Here is a 20,830-nt window from a genome sequence, read left to right as displayed (position 1 = left end):
AAGTAAAACCAAATGGTTTTTTTTTTTTAAACCAAGTTTTTTTATGTTTCCATACAGTCTGGATTCAGCTGTTATTCACATCAGATGAAATTTTTTAAATTATCAAAATGTCTAACATTTCACTTATGTGAATTTTCAAAATCTTCAAAATATATTAAAAAATAGCTTATGATTAGTTGCTGTTCGTTCCTAAAACAGTAAAATCTGATAACATTTCAGTTGGCTTTTTTTTAGTGAATTAAGAAAATAAATATTAACTTTAAAATGTGATTATGTAACCCTTTTGATAATACATGTGATTCACAAGGCTCTAAATCATTTGCTTCTAATATAAATGGACACCAAACATTCATTATTAATTATATATATGTAGTAGCTATTTTCTTCTTTATAGTTTCCTGTAGTTTTAAAAATCTTCTAAAGTAAGCACTGCTTTTATAATCAGAACAAATCCAATAAATGTTAAGGTATTTTTAAAATAGTAATCACTAATTTCTTTACACTTTACAGTATTAAAAGCAGCAGCAACTTACTTTTCCTTGTGCTTCTTTTAGCTGTTTTTCTGCTGTTGCCTGCTTGACATTTGCTTCTCTCACCATCTTATGAGCTTCCTGAAAAAGTTAACATCTCAAATTTTGGAAACAAAGTATTTAGCATTTGTTTTCAAAAATCTTTCAACATGTGTCTATGATTGAGGCAAAGGTACACTAACAAAATTTTGCCTAAAATTAAGTATCCAGTGTAAACTGCTGAAATAGCAGTTGTCATCAGCCAGACCAACTATTAGGAATAAGGAATAGGTACCTTCTTTTAGTATCTATTACCACTGAGGCAGCCAAGTTGAGTTTGATCATTCTGATCAATCCCTGTGTAAGGACTGCAAATGTGATGAAGGAAAACACATAACCCATATGTCAAATCCAACTTCTTTGCAGTTAGGTTTTTATAATTTGGTATATACACACACACAGACAGACACACACACACACACACACACAATTCATTCATATTACTACCCACAGCAAAGGCATACAGAAGGGACAAAAATATTAACACATCAATAATGTTGCAGTTTATAGGAATAACAGTTGAGAAACCTTAGAGCTTCCAATAAAAGTATTCACAAAATGATATTAAATGACAATTTTGTGCAGAGCAATCTAAAAAGGCAAATCAGAGTTAACCGTTTAATAAGATCTTAACTTTTTAGTACCACAAATATGAAACTCTAGGTATTTAATTCCCCTTTATTCATATATCACTTATTCATCAAACACTTAGTCATGACACCTCTTCATGAGGTACTGTTCCAGGTGCTGATAATACACTGGGAAAAGAGACAAGGTCCCTGCTCTTAAGGAGCTTACATTCTGATTACATTCTAATAATCAAATAAAATATCTGAGTACAAATTCTGGATTTTATTCTAAATCCACTATGAAGCCTTATGGTTTTTTAAGGAAGAGAGTGTCATGATCTTACTTGTACTTTAAAAAGCTTACTCTCCTGTATGGAATAATCCCTATAAAGAATAAGAATAGACTGGAACAGTATACAGGGTGCTCAAGATAATCCCCCAGGATTTAAGAACATGTATTTTAGAACTTCAGTTTACAGTTCATGAGAAGGAAGGACGTGAGGGAAGGAGGAAGGAAGGAAGGAAATCAGCTTCAAAGACATTTAATCATTTGACAACAGAACCCTCACTAGGTCTGTTGACTGTTCAGGGGAGAGTAGAAGTTCTCCACACCAGAATTCCACGGTGGCACTCCCATTTGTCCATTTGCTCTTAGAGTACTGTAATGAACTGCAGCTTGTATGTGCCCATGAATGTGAGTTTACAGATTATATTATTTTAAATAAGAGAAGCTTTACTATCAATGCTTTATAATGAGATTAACTGTGAGAATATGCCATGCACAATTATGCTGGTTATCTTGTGTCAAAGTCTGTAAGAGCTATCAAATTTAATAATGAGGTAAGCATTTTTCTTTTAAAAATAACAAATGTTTCAGCTGTGCTAGATTTTTCTCTGATGTCGCTGTGAATAAAACACTACTTGACAGGTAGTTTCAAAATAATAAACATATCTATCTGACCCACCAAGATAAGTGACATTTAAACTACGAATGCAGAAGTAATTCGTGCTAAGGAGAGAATATTTGTTTAAATGTTTGGAAATGGACTCTGGTTTCATAAATAGCGGACTATGCAACTTGAAACAAACTTCCTACGGAGAACAATATTTAAAAGTGGGACATTTTTTAAAAATGTGTTTGAAGACATTAGAGAGCTAACAAAAGAGTGAAGAATCAGGGGACCAAGATCCAGGAGAACAGGTAAATCCAGGAAAGTGAGCTGGGATTTGGGGTGACTTGTCCCCTAGAGATATAAGGGATACATTGAAAAGGTATAACATACATGTTATTGGAGTCCAAAAAGGAAAGAGAAAAGAGCTAGAATGAGGCAGGAGCAGTATCTAAAATGATAATTCATAGGTTTTAGCAAATTGACAAAAGACATCAAAGGATATATTCAAAAAAGTTTGAAAACTTTTCTATCACTCTCATTCTGAAACTGAAAAATGATATAAGTATCATCTATATGAGAAGTCAGCAAACTTTCTAGAAAGGCCAGATAGTAAGTAGTTTGAGCTTTGTAAGCCATATGGTCTCTATTGTAACTACTCAACTCTGCTGCTGCAGTGTGAAAGCAGCCATAGACAGTAATAACAATGAGTGAGGCCATTCCAATAAAAATTCATGAGCACTGAAATATGAGCTTCATATAGTTTTCATATGTCACCAAATATTCCTCTTTTGATTTTTTTTCCCCCATCTCTTACCATTTGGAAATGTAAAAACCAATCTCGTCTCATTAGGCTGTACAAAAGTATATATAGGCCAGTTTTGCCCTGCAGGCTGTAGGCTGCAGACCTCTGATCTATACAAATATTCATGTCTGTATACTTACAAACTTTGAAAACAGAAATTTTTCCTATCTGGTTAGCAGTGATTCAAATGAAGGGGATTTTCTTCTCTTTTTTTTTAAAAAGTGTTTAAACATCTTCTGATTAATTTGCAAAAACAATTTGTTGGTATTAGAGAAGACAAAAATTCACTAGAGAATGTTCTGGAAAAGCCTTCACATAACTGGCAATGGGACTGAAAATACAGTATAATGACTTATTACAGGAAAAGAAGTACTTGTTCCTTTTGGATCAGTGTATCTGTGAGTCAGCAGCAGCATTACATCTAAATTTTAAAAATGGAATTTAGACCAGACCTTCATCTGGATCATAAATTTAAAAGATTTCAAAAACAAAGGTAACATATTCAATCACACTGCTCTCACTACATAAATATACACACACACAATATGTTTTAATGAGAATAAAATATTTTTGTACTATTATAAAAAATTTAAGCATTTTTATTATCTCACTCTTTAAAACTTTTGTTTTATACTGTATGTAACATATTATATGTGTGTTAGTGTATGTGCATAATTTGTAAGTAAGTACATATGCTCTTAGAACAGTGTCTAGTACACACGAAACTCTCAATAAATAGTAGGTATCTTTATCATAATGAAGGTCCATGCTCAAATTTGTCTCTGTGGCTTGAGACAAATGGAAGTTCCATTTATGACTTTCATAGCACTTAAAGCAAGATCAAGGTCATGAATCTGAGTCCCAACTTTGCTCCTTACTCTAATTATGCCTCATTTTCTTCACAGACAAAATAACAATTTATACTATATGTGCCATATGGCATTGTTGAGAGAAAACTAAGCATATCATAGACATTTATTAAAACTGGCTGAAAAAATATAAAAACATCTTAAGACTACATATCTTTTTTTTCCATGTTAAATGTAGACTACTTTGTAAAGCATTCTTTCAACCAACTTCATTTTATATTTTACATTATCTCAAAATCTAAAATACTAGAAGAAAAAAATATATATATACATATATACACACACATACATAAAATTTTAGAGTCCTGTATTTGATACATTTAAGACTCACGTTTGCTAAATACAAAGTATAATTATATTCAAGATTATTCATCATTCATAATAAATTCCTAATTTGAGTTTACAAGTTTACCAAAATTGTACAAATTGAGTTTATTCAGAAAAATCTTTAATTCTTAAAAAAACTACAGACACATACACATAAAATGTAGGCAAAAAACATCTTTTCATAAGACAATGGTAAACTGAAATCATGAAGGCACAACTGAGACCACAGAAAAACGTTTTGCCCTTTTTTTCTAAATTCGTATTGGTTTGAATACAACTTTCTTCATTACTGAAATCATCTTTAATCAGTGTAGTTTCTTTCCCAGAAAGTATACACAGTTAAGGCTATTAGCCATTGTTAGGTTGGGGATAAGTTACGGATCCCCAAACTATGTTTTTTAGATAACTTTTTCATTCACTGCATGAACTGCATTTCTGGTACTTCACATCCTACTATAGAGAGGGAAAAGTTTGCTTGTTCTCCTCCTACTTCATCTAACAAAATGCACATGTAAGTGCAGATGGATGGAAATAAGCAGGGTTAAAATTAAGGGCAGGCAGATAGGAAATCAAAATTAACGTAAGTAGCATAATATATTTGTTTGCTTATCTACTATCCATATATTATAAACATTTCTAACCAGACATTGCTGGAAGAAAAGTCTTATGTTTCCGAGTCCTTCTACATATAAAAATGTAACAAGTTACACAGCTCCTGTTCCAGATCTTTAACTTCCCACTACCTCTATGCTTAAATTTATCTTCCTCTCATCTCTGATAACTAGCTAACTAAACAAGAAAATAAGTTAGTTTTTAAACGTCCATGAAAGCAAATGACACCCAAAAAGACAGGGGAGAGGGCAAAGGGTTGTGGAGCAGATGGGGCACGGAAAGCCCACGTTTGAAAATATCTTCTGCAATATTACTTGTAATGATAGAAACTGTGGAATGTACACCTGATAGATTATGATTATCATTACATTCACTATGTAGTAACATGAAAAGATGTTATTTAAAGTACAAAATATATTAGGATTACAACTAGGTAAGCAAATACATACAGCTAAAACTAAAAAAGACTCTGCATATACAAAAATAACAAAAGGTAAAGAAATTTTTCCTCCAAAATCTTTTTTTTTTTTTTTCTTTTGCGGTACGCGGGCCTCTCACTGTTGTGGCCTCTCTCGTTGCGGAGCACAGGCTCCAGACGCGCAGGCTCAGCGGCCATGGCTCACGGGCCCAGCCGCTCCGCGGCATGTGGGATTTTCCCGGACCGGGGCACGAACCCGTGTCCCCTGCATCGGCAGGCGGCAAAATCTTTTTTTACATTAAAATTTTTAAGAACAAATTTTTAGGGAAAAAAGGAAAATACTGGTAAAGTGATAATGACACTAGTCATTCTAGTAACACATCAATGTTTTTAATAAGCAACTTCTGAAGGCTAAAGGTCTTATAACCTAAAGGTAGTGGTTCTTAACCAAGAATAATACCCTCTCCCCATCCTCCACAAGGATATTTAAAAGCTGTCAAAATGATGAGGGAGTATTACTAGAATTTGGGCTAAGTGTGATGGTTAACTTTGTGTGTCCAACTTGACTGGGCCACATACTTTAGTCAAACATTCTGGATGTTTCTGTGAAGATGCTTCTGGATGAGATTAACATCTGAATTGGTAAACTGAGTAAAGCAGACTGCCCTCCATAATGTGGGTGAGGCTCATCCAATCAGCTGAAGGCCTGTTAGAACAAAAAGGCTCATCCCCAAAGAGTAAGAGTATTCTTCCTGCCTTCAGACTCAAATTGAAACATTAGCTCTTCTTTGGTCTCAAGTCTGTCAGCCTTTGGACTCAAGACTGGAACTACACCATCATCTCTCCTGGGTCTCCAGCCTACCAACTCATCCTCCAGATTTTGGGACTTGCCAACCTCCATAACTGCATGAGTCAATTCCTTACATAAGTCTCTTTCTACATACATGTAAATGTATATATGTATATGCACACATCCTATTGGTTCTGTTTCTTGGAAAACCCTAATACACCAAGGATTCTAAATGTCCAGCAAAGTCAATGGCCCCCCTACTGAGAAACACTGCTTGAACTGGGTAGGAATTTTGATCCTGTGGCAGGCTGGAAATAAAGATGTGTGCCTTCTAACTTTCCTCAAATCATCCCCTATCAGAAGACTACCTCAAGGGTTTGCCATCTTTGTTATGGAATCATATAAAGATACTCTAAAGCAGCCCCTAAATAGTTGGTAAAATCAAAATTAAAATTTACCTCCTTTCTTTCCACATACACATTTTTAAACCACCTGATTCTGGTAACCCACAGTGTTTTTTTCTTTTCATATCATTTTAAGTTGTAGACTTTACATTTCTTAAAGATTTTATCTTTTTAGAGGACTTATAAATATGCATGAAGCTAAGCATATCTTTTTCAAGATTCCCTCATAAAACAAATCTATCAATATATAAAAATCATGACGTTGCTCTTGGCCAAGATGTAAACAGACCAACCTCAAATAGACTAGCTGTGAGTTCCTCCAATTCCTGTCCAAGTTGATCTCGTACTTTAGAAAGCCTCTCACACTCTTCATCTTTTAACTTCAGTTCCTATGAGAAATTGATCATTTTATTTTTTATTTCCAAAGTTCGAAGTTAGATTCAGCAGACTATACAAATTTTGCTAATAAAATTACAAAATATTAATACTGCCCCCACCTACAACATTCACACTGAAAGTGTTTATTTAGCACTTGCTATGTGGAAACAATCAGGCAAGTCTAAAATTACAAATAATTCTAACTCACATATTAAATTTTCATGTTTTTTCATAAAATATCCAAAGATTAAGTATAATTATTCATTACATGTGAAAATAAACAATTAAATAACTTCATTCTTTTTTCCTTAACTTTTCTCTGAACATATTTATTTCTATCAACCAAGGAATTTCTTCGATTATGCTGATTCATTTCAATAAATGTTCAGTGAAGTTTTTTCATGTTTACTTTAAAAATTGTTTACCTATAATTCCATGTACCATATTGCAATTAGTCTAAAATTTCCATTAGGAGACTATACCCATTTAACACTGTAACCAGAGGCAAACAATGTATATTACATTTAAAATTAAGAAGAATATTAATGACAAAAATCCTACATTTATACGTGACTCCTCAATAGGTCATAAATAGATGCTAAAAATTCCTTTATTAAGATGTTAAATATGCAATTTTATGTTACCCTAAATTTATCTTTCAAACTTAGAGATTAAAAAAAAATCCAAACTCTCTATATATCAGCCACAAATACAGTTATTCTGTAATTGTGGTGGCAGCATAGTTTTTGAATCCCCTGACAATTCCTGACAACCAAATATTCCAACTGGGATATCAGAAGAACCAAATGACTACATCTTCAACAAAACTAGGTAAAAGAAAATCCCAACATATCTTAGACCATGAGAAAATGTGGCTACACTGCCCAAACCACAGGATCAGTCACTGTGTGGAAGGGAGCAGCAGGAAGTGAAAGGGACTACAGAGATACTGTATAAAGCCTCAGAACCCAAAAATCATTACAAACGCCCCCAAAGCAGAGGACTATACCCTTGGTAAAAACTGGAAGAAAAAAATGTGAGAACAAATGGAGAAAAAGGGAAGGGTTTTCACAGGCTCCAAGTTAGAGATGAGTGTAAAAATCATACGCAGTACAGAGGCAGCTAACAGTACAGTGAAGCTCTAAACACTCAGGAATCTCAAAGCATCCAGCAAAGAGACCTTTCCAGAAGGACAGAGCCCCACCATAAGGGGAGAACTCTTGGAATATAAAACAAAATTGCAGGATGGGAATAATGGAGATAGCAAGAGAGAAGGTTCAGATACTAAAGGAGGAAGGAGTGGCAAGGTTCCAAAGGAAACAGATCACTGGAAGTATTATTAGAAAAAAAAATATCTTAGGATGTAATGCTAAGCACTGAGACACTAGGCTGATGGAGAAAACCTTCTTTCACTTTCGTGGGTTTTCTTGTTATTATTTAGTGCCTTTTCTTTTCAGCTTTAAAGAAGTCCTTTTACATTTCTTGTAAGGCTGGTATAATGGTGAACTCCTTTAGCTTTTACTTGTTTGGAAACCTGTTGCTCTCTCCTTCAATTGTGAATGATAATCTTGCTGGGTAGAGTATTCTTGGCTGAAAGTTTTTTCCTTTCAGCACTTTGAATGTATCATGCCAGTCCCTCCTGGCCTGCAAAGTTTCTGCCAAAAAATCTGCTGATAAGTCTTTTGGGAGTTCCCTTGTATGTAACAAGCTGGTTTTCACTTGCTGATTTTGATATTCTCTTTAACTTTGGACATTTTGATTATAATATGTCTTGGTGTCTCTTTGAGTTCTTTTTTGGAACTCTCTGTGTTTCCTGGACCTGGATACCTGTTTCCTTCCCCAGGTTGAGGAATTTTTCAGCCATTATTTCTTCAAAAAGTTCTCTGCCCCCTCCTGTCTCCCTTCTCCTCTGGGACCCCTATAAAGTGAATGGTGTTCCACTTGATAGTGTTCCACAGGCCCCTTAAGCTACCTTCACTTTTTTTCATTCTTTTTTCTTTTTGCTGCTCTATTTGGCTGAGTTCTACTGCCCTGTCTTCCAGATCACTGATGCTTTCTTCTTCTTCATCATCTATCCTCTTGTTGAACCCCTCTAGTGTATTTTTCAGTTCTATTATTAGATTCTTTGGCTCTGTGACCTGTGTTTGGTACTTTCTTATATTTTCTATCTCTCTGTTGAAGTTCCCACTATGTTCATCCATTCTTCTCCCAGGTTTGGTGAGACCATTATTTTGAACTCTTTAGCAGGTAAATTACTTTTCTGTTTCATTAAGGCTATTTTCTGTGGTTTTACCTTGTTCTTTCATTTGGAATATATTTCTCGGTTTCCTAATTTTGACTCTCTGTGTTTGTTTCCATGTATTATGCAAAATAGCTCCCTTTCCCAGTCTTGGAGGAGTGGCCTCATTTAAAAAATGAACTTGGGCTTCCCTGGTGGCACAGTGGTTGAGAGTCCGCCTGCCGATGCAGGGGACACGGGTTCGTGCCCTGGTCCGGGAGGATCCCACATGCTGCAGAGCGGCTGGGCTCGTGGGCCATGGCTGCTGAGCCTGCGTGTCCAGAGCCTGTGCTCCACAACGGGAGAGGCCGCAACAGTGAGAGGCCCGCATACCGCAAAAATAAATAAATAAATAAAAAACGAACTTTATTGTTCAGGTCCTAGCTCTTGGTTGCCTCTTGAACCTTTGTGACTATCTAGGCAGCCTGATTTATACTTGACAGGTCCCAACTGTGAGGGTTTGCCAAGACCTGTCAGTGTTCCAAAGGGCGGGACCTTAATCAGCATCTAGTTTCAAGTTGATGAGAAGCCAGACCCTTAGGCAGCAGCTTTTAAAGTATGAAAATATATACAGTCCCACAGGACCACAATTGAAAACCTCGCCAGCCTCCAGACCAGGTAATCTTGAGGTGTCCCCTTGGCAACAGTTGCAAAAATCAGGGCTCCAGACAAGTGCTCAAGCTCCTTTCTGGGAGGTACCTGAGAGCTGTAGCAAGGCCAAGGGAGACAGCAAAGATGGCATCCCCTGGCTTACATTCCCTGAGAACATGTCACGCCCTTCAGAACAGGCTGAAGCTCCAGGACAAGTAAATAGGATTTTTCACAGGAAGACTGGGAGTGTGTTTCAGTCAGCTATCTATGCCATACCCTGGGGATGGCAGTCTGCCAAGAACTGTCTCTCCAACTGTTTCAGTCCCGTGGAGCCCCAAAAACACAAGCCCCCCTCTGGCCTCTAGAGCCAGGCATTCAAGGCTCTGTGTGGACTGTGTGCACCCACTGGCTTTAGCAGGGCTGCAGGAGAGCAAGGGGGTAGCGTGCGCCCACTGGCTTTCCTGAGGCTGTGGGAGAGCACAGGGATGGAGAACACAAGCAAGGTAGTGTGAGAGTGCAAAAATGGCACCTGCCAGTGCTTGCAAGATAGAGAATGCAAAAACAGAGCCTGCCAGCACTTCCATCCCCAGAGAGAGTCCCAATAAGCCCCTCCCGCTCTGGCAGATGCTTTAAGATTAGCAGATGAATCTCCTCACTTATGGTCTAGGCACTTTTCAAACTGCTGCTTTTGTGCTGGGTCCCAGGGTAAGAGAGTCTGCATGTGAGCCTTTAAGAGTGAAATCTCAGTTCCCTACAGCCTTTTGGGTCTCCTGGACATAAGCCCCATTGGTTTTCAAAGCCAAACGTTTTGGGGGCTCATCTGTCCAGTGCAGGTCCCAAGGTGCCTGATGTGGGGCACAAACCCCTTGCTTCTCAGGGAGAAGCTCTGTGTTTGTGAGATCCCCCCTGACTGTGGGTCAGCCGCACCAGGGGTGGGATTCCTGGTGAGACTGCATGTCTGCCTCTCCTACCTGTCTCTATGTGGCCTTTTTATCCTTTGGGTGGAGAAGCTGTTCAACTAGTTCTTTTTCAGAGGGAATTATTCCATATGTGGCTGTAGATCTGGTGTGTCCATGGAAGGAGGTGGGTTCAGGATCTTCCAACACCATCATCTTGAACCACCTTCTCAAGAAAACCTTGAACAAGGCTTACCTCTGAGAGACAGAAGTGGCTACACAGATACACCACCAACAACAGAAGGGAAAGCCCTGGAACATGAGACTGAGAGAGCTATCCTGGTTTATCCTACTCCTTCACAGGAATCTCTTCCTAATAATCCTGGGAAATCCAATTCATTTAAACATGAAAAACAAACAAACAGAAGATATGTGAAGTTACCATAATAAAAAAGTTAAACATAAAGCCAAGTCAACTATTGATACAAGGAAAAGAAAATCAGATAGGTATCAAATTTCAACAGCATTTTATGCTAGAAAACAATGGAATCACATTTTTAAGATACTCAAGGGAAAAAACTATGAGTTGAGGATTTTATATCCAGCCAAAGTATCCTTCAAATGTCAGACCAGAGACAGAAAATTATAAAACTGTAAAACTTTAGAAAATATATCCTCCATGAGCCTGGCTGAGTTATCAAGCAGCAAATGAGTTTCATGTAATCAAGAAAAAACTGGAAAAAAAAAAACAAAACTGGAGAAGCTTTAACATTAAGAACTGGGCGTCAGAAGCAAATGTATTTAACTGTAGAACTACAACTAGAAGACGGGAATACACAGAATGAAAAGACAAGCCACAGACTGGGAGAAAATATTTGCAGAAGACATCTGATAAAGGACTGTTAACCAAAATATACAAAGAATTCTTAGTTAGAAAACAATCTGATTTAAAAATGTGCAAAAGATCTGAACAGACACCTCACCAAAGATATACAAATGGCAAATAAGCATATGAAAAGACATTCCATATTACGTGTCATCAGGGAAATGCAAACGAGGAGACTACGACGACAACAACAACAACGAGATACCACCATACACCTATCAGAATGGCCAAAAACCAAAACACTGAGAACAGTATATACTGACAAGGATGGAGAGCAACACGAATTCTCATGCATTGCTGGTGGGAATACAAAATGGTACAGCCACTTTGGAAGACAGCTTGCAATTTTTTACAAAACCAAACATACTCTTACCACACGATCCAGCAATCATACACCTTGGTATTTACTCAAAGGATATGAAAACTTGTATCTACACAAAAGCCTGCACATAGATGTTTACACATTCATAATTGCCAAAACTTGGAAGCAACCAAATATCCTTCAGTAAGTAAATGAATAATTAAACTTTTGTACATCCGAATAACGAACCATTACACAGCATTAAGTGGAAATGAGCTATCAAGCCATGAAAAGACATGGAGGAAAATAAATGCATGACTAAATAAAAGAATTCAATCTGAAAAGGCTACTTACTGTATGACTCCAACTACGTGACATTCTGAAAACGGGCAAACTATGGAGATGGTAAAAACATCAGTGGGCGGCCAGGGACTGAGGGGTAGGGAGGGATGAATAGGTAGAGAACAGAGGATTTTCAGGACAGTGAAACTGTTCCATATGATACTATAATGATAGATACACATTATTATATTTTTGTCAAAATCCACAGAATGTACAACACCAAGAGTGAACCCTAATGTAAACACTAAAGTAAATGGGGGATAATAACATGTCAATATAGGTTCAGCAACAATAACAAACGTACCATTCTGGGGTGAGATGTTGATAGTGGGAGTGGCTATGCATATGTGGGAAAAGGGGATATATAGCAACTCTGTACTTTCCTCTCAATTTCTGCTATGAGCTTAAAATTGCTCTCAAAAAAGTCTGTTTTTTTTTAATGGGGATGAAGTTGAGAAAACAGTTACATAAATGTTATAAGTTTTAGAAACGTAAAAATAACACACACAAAAAACAACAGGGCTTCCCTGGTGGCGCAGTGGTTGGGGGTCCGCCTGCCGATGCAGGGGACGCGGGTTCATGCCCCGGTCTGGGAGGATCCCGCGTGCCGTGGAGTGGCTGGGTCCGTGGGCCATTGGCCGCTGAGCCTGCGCGTCCGGAGCCTGTGCTCCACAACGGGAGAGGCCGCAGCAGTGAGGGGCCCGCGTACAGAGGAAAAAAAAAAAAAAAAACCCAACAAAATAGGAGAAAGATGAAACTAAATTCACTAACTTCTTAAATATAAACTGGGAATAAAGGGATATAACTTGAGGCTCACAAATCAATTAGTATAAACCTAAACATATTTAACACCATAGAGATTAACATTAAGATAATACCTTTAACTAAAATTAAATGATAGAGGAGAAGGAAAGAAATAGTTACTAATTTTATGGTATTGCTTATAGTAGGGAACAAAGTCAGTACCTAAAGAAAGGCTAAGAGAAATTCTTTGATTAAAGGTAACAACTAGAATGGAAATCAAACCTTCCAAAATACCAAATAGGAAAAAAAGGAAGAGGGCACAAAGAAAACAGAGCACATAGTGAAAAGAATTGTATTCATAGAGTAGACATTTGAAAGCTATGTGACAGAAACAAGCCCCAATGCAGAATACTTATCAATAAATACAAACGTGTGCAACTCACTTATTAAAAGAAAATGATTTTTAGATCGGCTAAAAAAGCAAAATCCATCTCTATTCTCTATACAAGAGACACACCTAAAACTAAGTGATTCAGACAGATTAAAAATAAAAGGATGGATAGAAGTGCACTAAAAAATATAATACAAATAAAAACAAAACAGAGACCTCAATATTGATATCAGACTAGGCAGGGCAAAAGTCAGTAAAGTAGATAAAGGAAACTTCATAATGCTAAAGACTACAACACAAAATGGAATACTCTCAAATACAAAATACAAAAGTAGACCTAAATAAATAGGAAGAAAGACATATTATGTTCTTGAATAGAAAGTCATCATAAAGATGCCAATTCTCCCTGAGTTAATTTATAACTCTGTAAATGCATACGTTTAATTCCAGATCCTTCTGAACTCTAAAATGTCACAATTTTATAATTATATATGAAAAGTCAATTCATTCAGCATTTCCTACTATGTAGGTACTACAGTAATCCCTCAGGATACAAAACCAAGTAAGATACTGTCCCCTTGAGAAGCTTCCAATCCTCAGAGCAACACATATGTCATTCACAAAGGCAAATTCTTGAATCATTCCCTACCATTTACCAAAGTAAACCTCACCCTGATACTAAAGACCCTCTACAATATGTGCTCAGTTTCCCTTTTCAGAGTTATTACCCTTGATCCATACTCTAAAACTAGAGTTAAACTGGTCTGATTCATTCCTGTTTCACTCCCCAATTTGATCTCATCCACCTGGACTGGGCATAAATCTCTGACTCTTTATGCTTCTAGGTCTAAATCAATCTACCCATATGAACTCAGATTTGTATTTCATGTGAATACTTTTTAGAATGTCATTTGCACTTTTCATTATCAGTACCTTATACTGTAAAATAGCTATTCGAAATTCACTCCTTCAACAAACATTAATTTCGTGCTAACAATGCATCAGGCATTCATCTAGGTGCTGGAAAAGAGAAAAGGAACGAGGCCCAGGCCATGCTTTTCACAAAGCCACAGCCTACTGAGGGCAGCAAATCTTTAAACAGATTCACAAGGAAAACTGATAAGGGCTATCGTAGTGATGTGCACATATTAGATAAAGTAGGAGCCTGCCAAATGTAAAGACTAAAACAGTGCATTCCACAGTGGCTAAAGATGGGGAGGGGTGGATGCCACAGATAATGTCAGAAAGTTAGGTTTATGGTGAGTCCTGAAAAGCCTTGGCTAAGAAAGTGGAACTTACTTCAAAGAAAAGGGGAAATCATCCCAAAGGCAATGGGAAGTCACTGAAGGATTTTAAACAGGACAGTGACAATTAGACTGCAATTCAAAACAGTACCTTGAACAGTGTGGTTAGGTTAAAAAAAAAAGACTGGAGACAGAGAATACAGTTGATTACTGAAGTATTTTAGGCAAGAGACACAGACTTAAGAGTAGTAGTACTAGAGAAAAGAAATTTGAGGGATATTTCAAACACAGAAAATCAGGACTCTATGATCAAGTATATTCTATCAAATTGAAGACTCATTAATTTTACCATAAACATTTTATACATCAAGAAAGAAAAATGCTGGCAATGAAACTATGATCTGATGGGTTTTGGGTTTTTTTCACTTAGAATTTTCATTTTGTACTTATAGGAAGAACTCTTTTAAACTGATGGAGACACAAATTTTTATCGTATGTCATTCTCTTTTGTACCTTTCTCTTTGTTTTGATGTCCTATCATAGTGAGATCCTTTTAGGACATTTAACCCAGTAATTCAGCACCCAGCTCATATAATTCAACTGATTTAATAACAACATGTACGGCTACAGGCAAGTTAGCACGCAAGCTGGCAATGACAACTCTTATGACTGTTGCCTAGCTGGGAGCAATTTTAAAACTCATACTGATTTCAGAGATGTTAAAATGAGGGACAACGTACAACTAAGGATCAATGAAACATCACCACGCATACATGTCTTTTCTCCCCAACTAGTAAGCACCTTAAGAGTAGGGTGAAGTCTAATTTATTTTTCCCTCTACAGGGCCTAATACAAGCTGTGAGAACTTTGGTTACTCAAGAAATGTTTGTTCATAAAAGAACACAGTAAATGTTTATAAGCATCCTTGGTCACAGTTAGTAGGGCCATGCTTAACACGGATCTGTATGAGTACGTGTTTTGAATGACTTTCTCTGGCTGCAAGCTATTCCACTGGATTTTATTTTCTAAGTCATTTTCATTATCTTTTAAGGAAGAATAATTAAAAGTTGAAAGTAACACCTTGTATCAGTAGGTCTCACACTTTAGTGAATATAAGAATCAATAGGGTGCTGTACACCAGAAACTAACACAACATTGTAAATCAATTATACTTCAATTAAAAAACAAAAAGGAGGGCCTCCCTGGTGGCACAGTGGTTAAGAATCCACCTGCCAATGCAGGGGACACAGGTTTGAGCCCTGGTCTGGGAAGATCCCACATGCCGTGGAGCAACTGAGCCCGTGAGCCACAACTACTGAGTCTGCGTTCTAGAGTCTGCGAGCCACCACTACCGAGCCCACATGCCACAACTACTAAAGCCCGTGCACCTAGAGCCCATGCTCTGCAACAAGAGAAGCCACCACAATGGGAGGTTCACACACTGCAACAAAGAGTAGCCCCCACTCACTGCAACTAGAGAAAGCCCGCTAGCAGCAATGAAGACCCAACACAGCCAAAAATAAATAAATAAATTTATACATATTAAAAAAAGAATCAGTAGCGTAGTTTATTGAAAATGCATATCCTCAAGCCTCAATACAATAATTTTGTTTCAAGAGAATCTGGGGTAGACTCCAGGAATCTACATTTTAAAAGTGATGTACTAAAACCCAACTTCTGTCTCAGGATTCCACCAAAAGTTGTTCTTCAGCAATGACCTGCAGAAGGCCAAACAAGTGAAGGACTACATCACCACCTCTGGCATCCCTGCACCTGAAAATCAATAACCACATGGTTGCTCCCCCTACACACAGTATGGATTTGTTGCTGGTAAGTGGTTACTCCACCAAAGACTACATTTCCCAGCCCATCACACATTTAAGTATCAGCATGAAACTGGTTCACACCAATGGAATGTAAGTAAAAGTTATGTGTATCACTTCTAAGTCAAAGCTTTTTAGAAGCAGGTGTGCTTTCTCCAAGTTTTCTTTTCCCTTCACTTCACTGGTTAGATATGATAAAACTCTAAAAGATTACAAAGATCCAAGACAGAAGAAACACAGATCCCCGAATTATTTCACAAAGAATTGCCTGTGAACTATGAACATTTGCTTTAAAGTGTTAAATGAATAAAAATGAACTTCTATTAAGTCACTAAAATTTAGGGGTAACTTACAAGAAGCTAGCACATCCCTAACTAATATATTATGCATGTATGTCTACTTACACAACAGTGTAACTGCATACACATGTATATATTAATTTAATCAACAGAATGTGTTGAGAAGCCATTATGTACTCAAGATATAATCATGAGCAAAAATACATGTAATCCTTATCTTCATGAAGCTCAAAATTATTGAAGTGTATGTTGAAGTGTAGACTTCTGTGTTGGGGTTAACTGGGATGGGGCAGAGCAAACAATACAAATAAAGAAATAGAACTTTCACTCTCAATCAAGATAGAGTACCAGGGATCATATTTACCACCCTGCCTGACAGAACTAAAAACAAAACCAGAAAAAAATTGTGAAATGATTTTTAAGACATTGGACATCAGGCAAAAAAGACAGTGATCCTCCAGAAACGGGAAACAATAAAGTGAGGCCTATGATCTGTTCCAGCATTTCACCTGAAGAGATAAAAGCAGTATTAGACAAGGATTAACTGTTATTAAACTGTATTTCATATGTTCAAGAAGCTAGAAGACAGACTAAACATGTTAAACAAAACAAATGAAATACTTAAAAGACCCAATTGAACTTTCAGGGATGAAGACTAACATGTCTGTGATAAAAAATACATTGTATAGAATTAACATATTAGATATTACAGGGGGAAAAAAGAAGAGTAGTGACATTGAAGACACAGCAACAGAAATTATACACAATGAAACAGAGAGAAAAAAGATTTTAAAAATAAATGAATAGAGCACCAGTGACCTATGGGACAACTTTAAGCAGTTTAATGTACACATAATAGGAGTCCTGAAGGAGAGGAGAGATAGGGGAGGTAAGTAAATGTTTTTGAAGAAATAATGGCCCAAATTTCCCAATTTTTATGAAAACCAACAACCCACAAATTCAAGAAGCTCAACAAATTCCAAGTTCAAGAAACCCGAAGAGAACTGCTCAACAAATTCCAAGTTCAGGAAACCCGAAGAGAACTGCACCAAGGCACACCATAATCAAATAGCTTACAGCCAGTGATAAAGAGGAATATCACATCACATGCAGAAAAACAAAAGTAAGGATAACAGCTGACTTCTCGTGAGAGACAGTGCAAGCCAGAAGACACTAGAGCAACATCTTTAAAGTACTAAAAGAAAAAAACTATCAACCTAAAATTCTTTACCCAGTGAAACTATATTTCAAAAGCAAAGGTGAAAAAAAAAACCTTTTAAAATACACAACAGCTGAAAATAATTTATCAGTAGCACACACATAACAAATATGTTAAAGGATGTCCTCCAAGCAGAAGGAAAATGGTATCAGATGGAAATCTGGATCCACATGAAGGAATGAAGAGCACTGGAAATAGTAACTATATGGGTAAATATGAGGATTCTTATATTTAAATCCCTTTAAAAAATAACCAGCTGTTTAATGAAAAAGTAATTTAAATGTATTGTGGAATTTAAACAAAACATATAAAGAAGTAAAATTATGGCAATCACAGCAAAAAAACTGAAAGGCGAAAACAAAAGTACAGTTGAGCCCTGAACAACATGGGTTTGAACTGCATGTGTCCAGTTATATGTGGATTTTTAAAAATAAATACATACTACAGTAGCACACAATCTGTGGTTGGCTGAATCCACAGATACAGAACCACATAAAGTCATATGCAGATTTTCAATTGCACAGGGGTCGATGCCCCTAACCCCACTTTGTCCAAGGGTCAACTGCATACTTTTGTAAAGTTCTTATACTGTGTGTGAGATAGTATAATAGTATCAGAACGTAGGGAGTGATAAGTTAAAGTTGTATACTACAAACCCTAAAGCAATCACTAAATTAGCAAAATGAAGATATACAGCCAATAAGCCAAAGGAGGTAAGATGAAATCACAAAAACATATGGAATTAATCCAAAAGAAGGCATAAAAGGAGAAAAAAGGGAAAAAGAAACAGAAGAGACAAACAGAAAACAAATAATAAGATGGCAGATTTAAACCAAACTGTATCACATTAAATGTAAATAGTCTAACATAAACACACCAATTAAAAGGCAGAGATTATCAGAAAGGATAAAAAAGCAAGATCTAATAATATGCTGCCTTCAAGAAAGCCCACTTTAAATAGGGAGACAAAAATAGGTTAAGAGTAAAAGGATGGAAAAATGGTAACTTTCTGGCCACTCTTAAAAGAATAATCAGAATAAACAGAATGACTATTGACATAATTCTGATTCACGAGCTGCCATTAATTCAGGAAGTATTTTCATATTCAACAGTCCTTTTCAAGTCCTGAGCTCTAAGTAAGTATTAATACTACCTTGTACTCTTCATAATAAAATTCACCATATGCACGTGTTCACACATCATTATCATTTCAATTACCTCGACAGTACTTCTAAATACAACAAACTAAAGATTTCAAAAATAACTGCAAACTTGAGCTAAGAAATTAGCAATATATTCTGATCAATCAGTAACCACAATGTATTCCCAAAGATGTATATATATGTTCAATAGTTTACCTCTATATAAATTGTTATTTCACTTAATACTCTGTATTAAGATGAGAGTCTGAGCCAAATGACAGACGGCAAATATAGCCACATCTCACCACACCCCCTACCTTTGGGAAAAGATTAAAAAGGCTATTGATTTTTCTTTCTGATAAATATACATTCAACCAAAAATGTTTTAGCATATCTTCATGGATGTTTAACCATTAGCCATTCATTGAAGCATTATAAAGAGACATATATGCCAGGCATCGTTCTGTATTATTCTAGGCACTGGGGATACAAAAATCAATGTTATGCTCTTGAGAGAAAAGTCTGGTGGGGAGAAGATGGGAATATATGTTTGTAAAATGTCATAATATGCTGGAAATCATGTCATAGAATGTTTTCCCTATTGCTTCAATTTTCTAAATGTGCACTGGTCCATTTCACCTAAGCTGTGAAATTTATGTACGTAGAGTTGTTCGTATTATTCCTTTATTATACTTTCCATGTCTGCAGGGTCTATAGTGATACCCTCTGTTTCATTCCTGCTATTGATAATGTGTCTTATGTTCTTTTTTATCAGTCTTATTAGAGGTTTGTCAATTTTACTGATCTTTTTAAAGAACCAGCACTTTGTTTCATTCATTTTCTCCGTCTTTTCTGTTGTCAATTTCATTGATTTCTGCTCTTTACTATTTCCTTCCTTCTGCTTGCTCCTGGTTTTATTTTGCTGTTCTTCTAGTTTCTTTAAGTGGGAGACTAGATTGTTGATTTGAAACTTTTCCTTTTTTCTAATGTATGAATATTTAGTGCTATATATTTCCCTTTAAAAATTTAATTACAGATGCAGAAAAAGAATGAGATATAGTCACAAATTTGGGAATAAATAGAAATTTAAAAGATGACCAAGTGAGAAACAGAACAAATTACTAGGAGAAGAAATTCTCCAAGGTAAGGTACAGAAAATATTCATACCCAGCTGAATCGCAAGGCACCATTACTACAACAGTTCCTCAAAACATAATGACTTGGACTGAATGGCTTCAAGTAAATAATCACAAAGTCAATTACATACAGAGAGGAAAAAACCCACACATGGAACATAACTCACCAAATTTGCATTACAGATAATGCAAGACAGGGAACAGGCAATGTAGGCGGGGGGCACAAAAAGAATTTAAGAATCTCTTTTTTCTAGTTTGTACTCTTAGATGAGCTTCTTTCCTACTCAATTTCACAGATTCCTAAATGCTGCCCAACAGGAGCTGAGACTGTGCATATTCAAAAGATAAGTGTAGAACTGTCATGATTTCACTTGAGTTGCCCCCCCCCCCATGGATAAATATTAATTTTGAATATAACATATGGAAGAATAAAATATCTTTTTGCTTACCCTCTGAGCTTTTGCAAGTTCTTCTTTTAATCTTTCATAGCCCTTTTCTCTAACTTCCAAAACAGATGGGCTTCGTAAGCGGGACAGACTATCAGTACTCAACCCAAAAATATCATCACTGCCATCACAGGCCTCTGTTATGGTAGCACCCTGTAAAAACTCCCTCTCTGCGTTACAGTTGTCCTTTCTTGTAGTTAATTTAGTTAACCCAGCTGTGACTCCAGAGGTAGAACAAGGTGCTGGGTCTGTAACATGGATGCTGTAAAGGAGAGTTCAAAAAACATCAGCATGTGCTTAAATATAACTGGCATAAACACACGTCTATAACTGCATTATCCAATCTGTTCACCACTATATCTAATTAATAGCTTGTCCTGAGCCAAAGCAACCACATTGCAAGTCCTTCATAGCCACATATGTCTAATGGCTATCATATTAAACAGCACAGAAACAGAACA

At 36.5% G+C, this 20,830-nt stretch overlaps 1 protein-coding gene across 3 annotated transcripts in view; it reads right to left on the bottom strand.

Annotated features, from left to right (window-relative positions):
* Positions 1–20,830, bottom strand: part of RAB3IP (RAB3A interacting protein) — a 50,510-nt gene that overhangs the window by 15,727 nt on the left and 13,953 nt on the right. For 2 of the 3 annotated variants that reach the window (XM_082666629.1, XM_082666630.1), the window contains exons 3-5: positions 20,373–20,631; positions 6,547–6,642; positions 534–611 (exon numbers count right to left, since the gene is read on the bottom strand). In XM_082666629.1, coding sequence (XP_082522755.1) covers positions 534–611; positions 6,547–6,642; positions 20,373–20,631 — 433 coding nt within the window. Of the gene's footprint in view, positions 1–533; positions 612–6,546; positions 6,643–10,471; positions 10,493–20,372; positions 20,632–20,830 lie in introns of those variants that run through there. The other variant, XM_082666631.1, reaches the window with a different exon arrangement.

Source organism: Grampus griseus (assembly GCF_964374135.1).
Source record: "Grampus griseus genome assembly, chromosome: 11".
Classification (NCBI taxonomy): domain Eukaryota; kingdom Metazoa; phylum Chordata; class Mammalia; order Artiodactyla; family Delphinidae; genus Grampus; species Grampus griseus.
The sequence above is the reverse complement of the archived record's forward strand: the minus strand, read 5'-3'. Positions and strand labels throughout refer to the sequence as shown.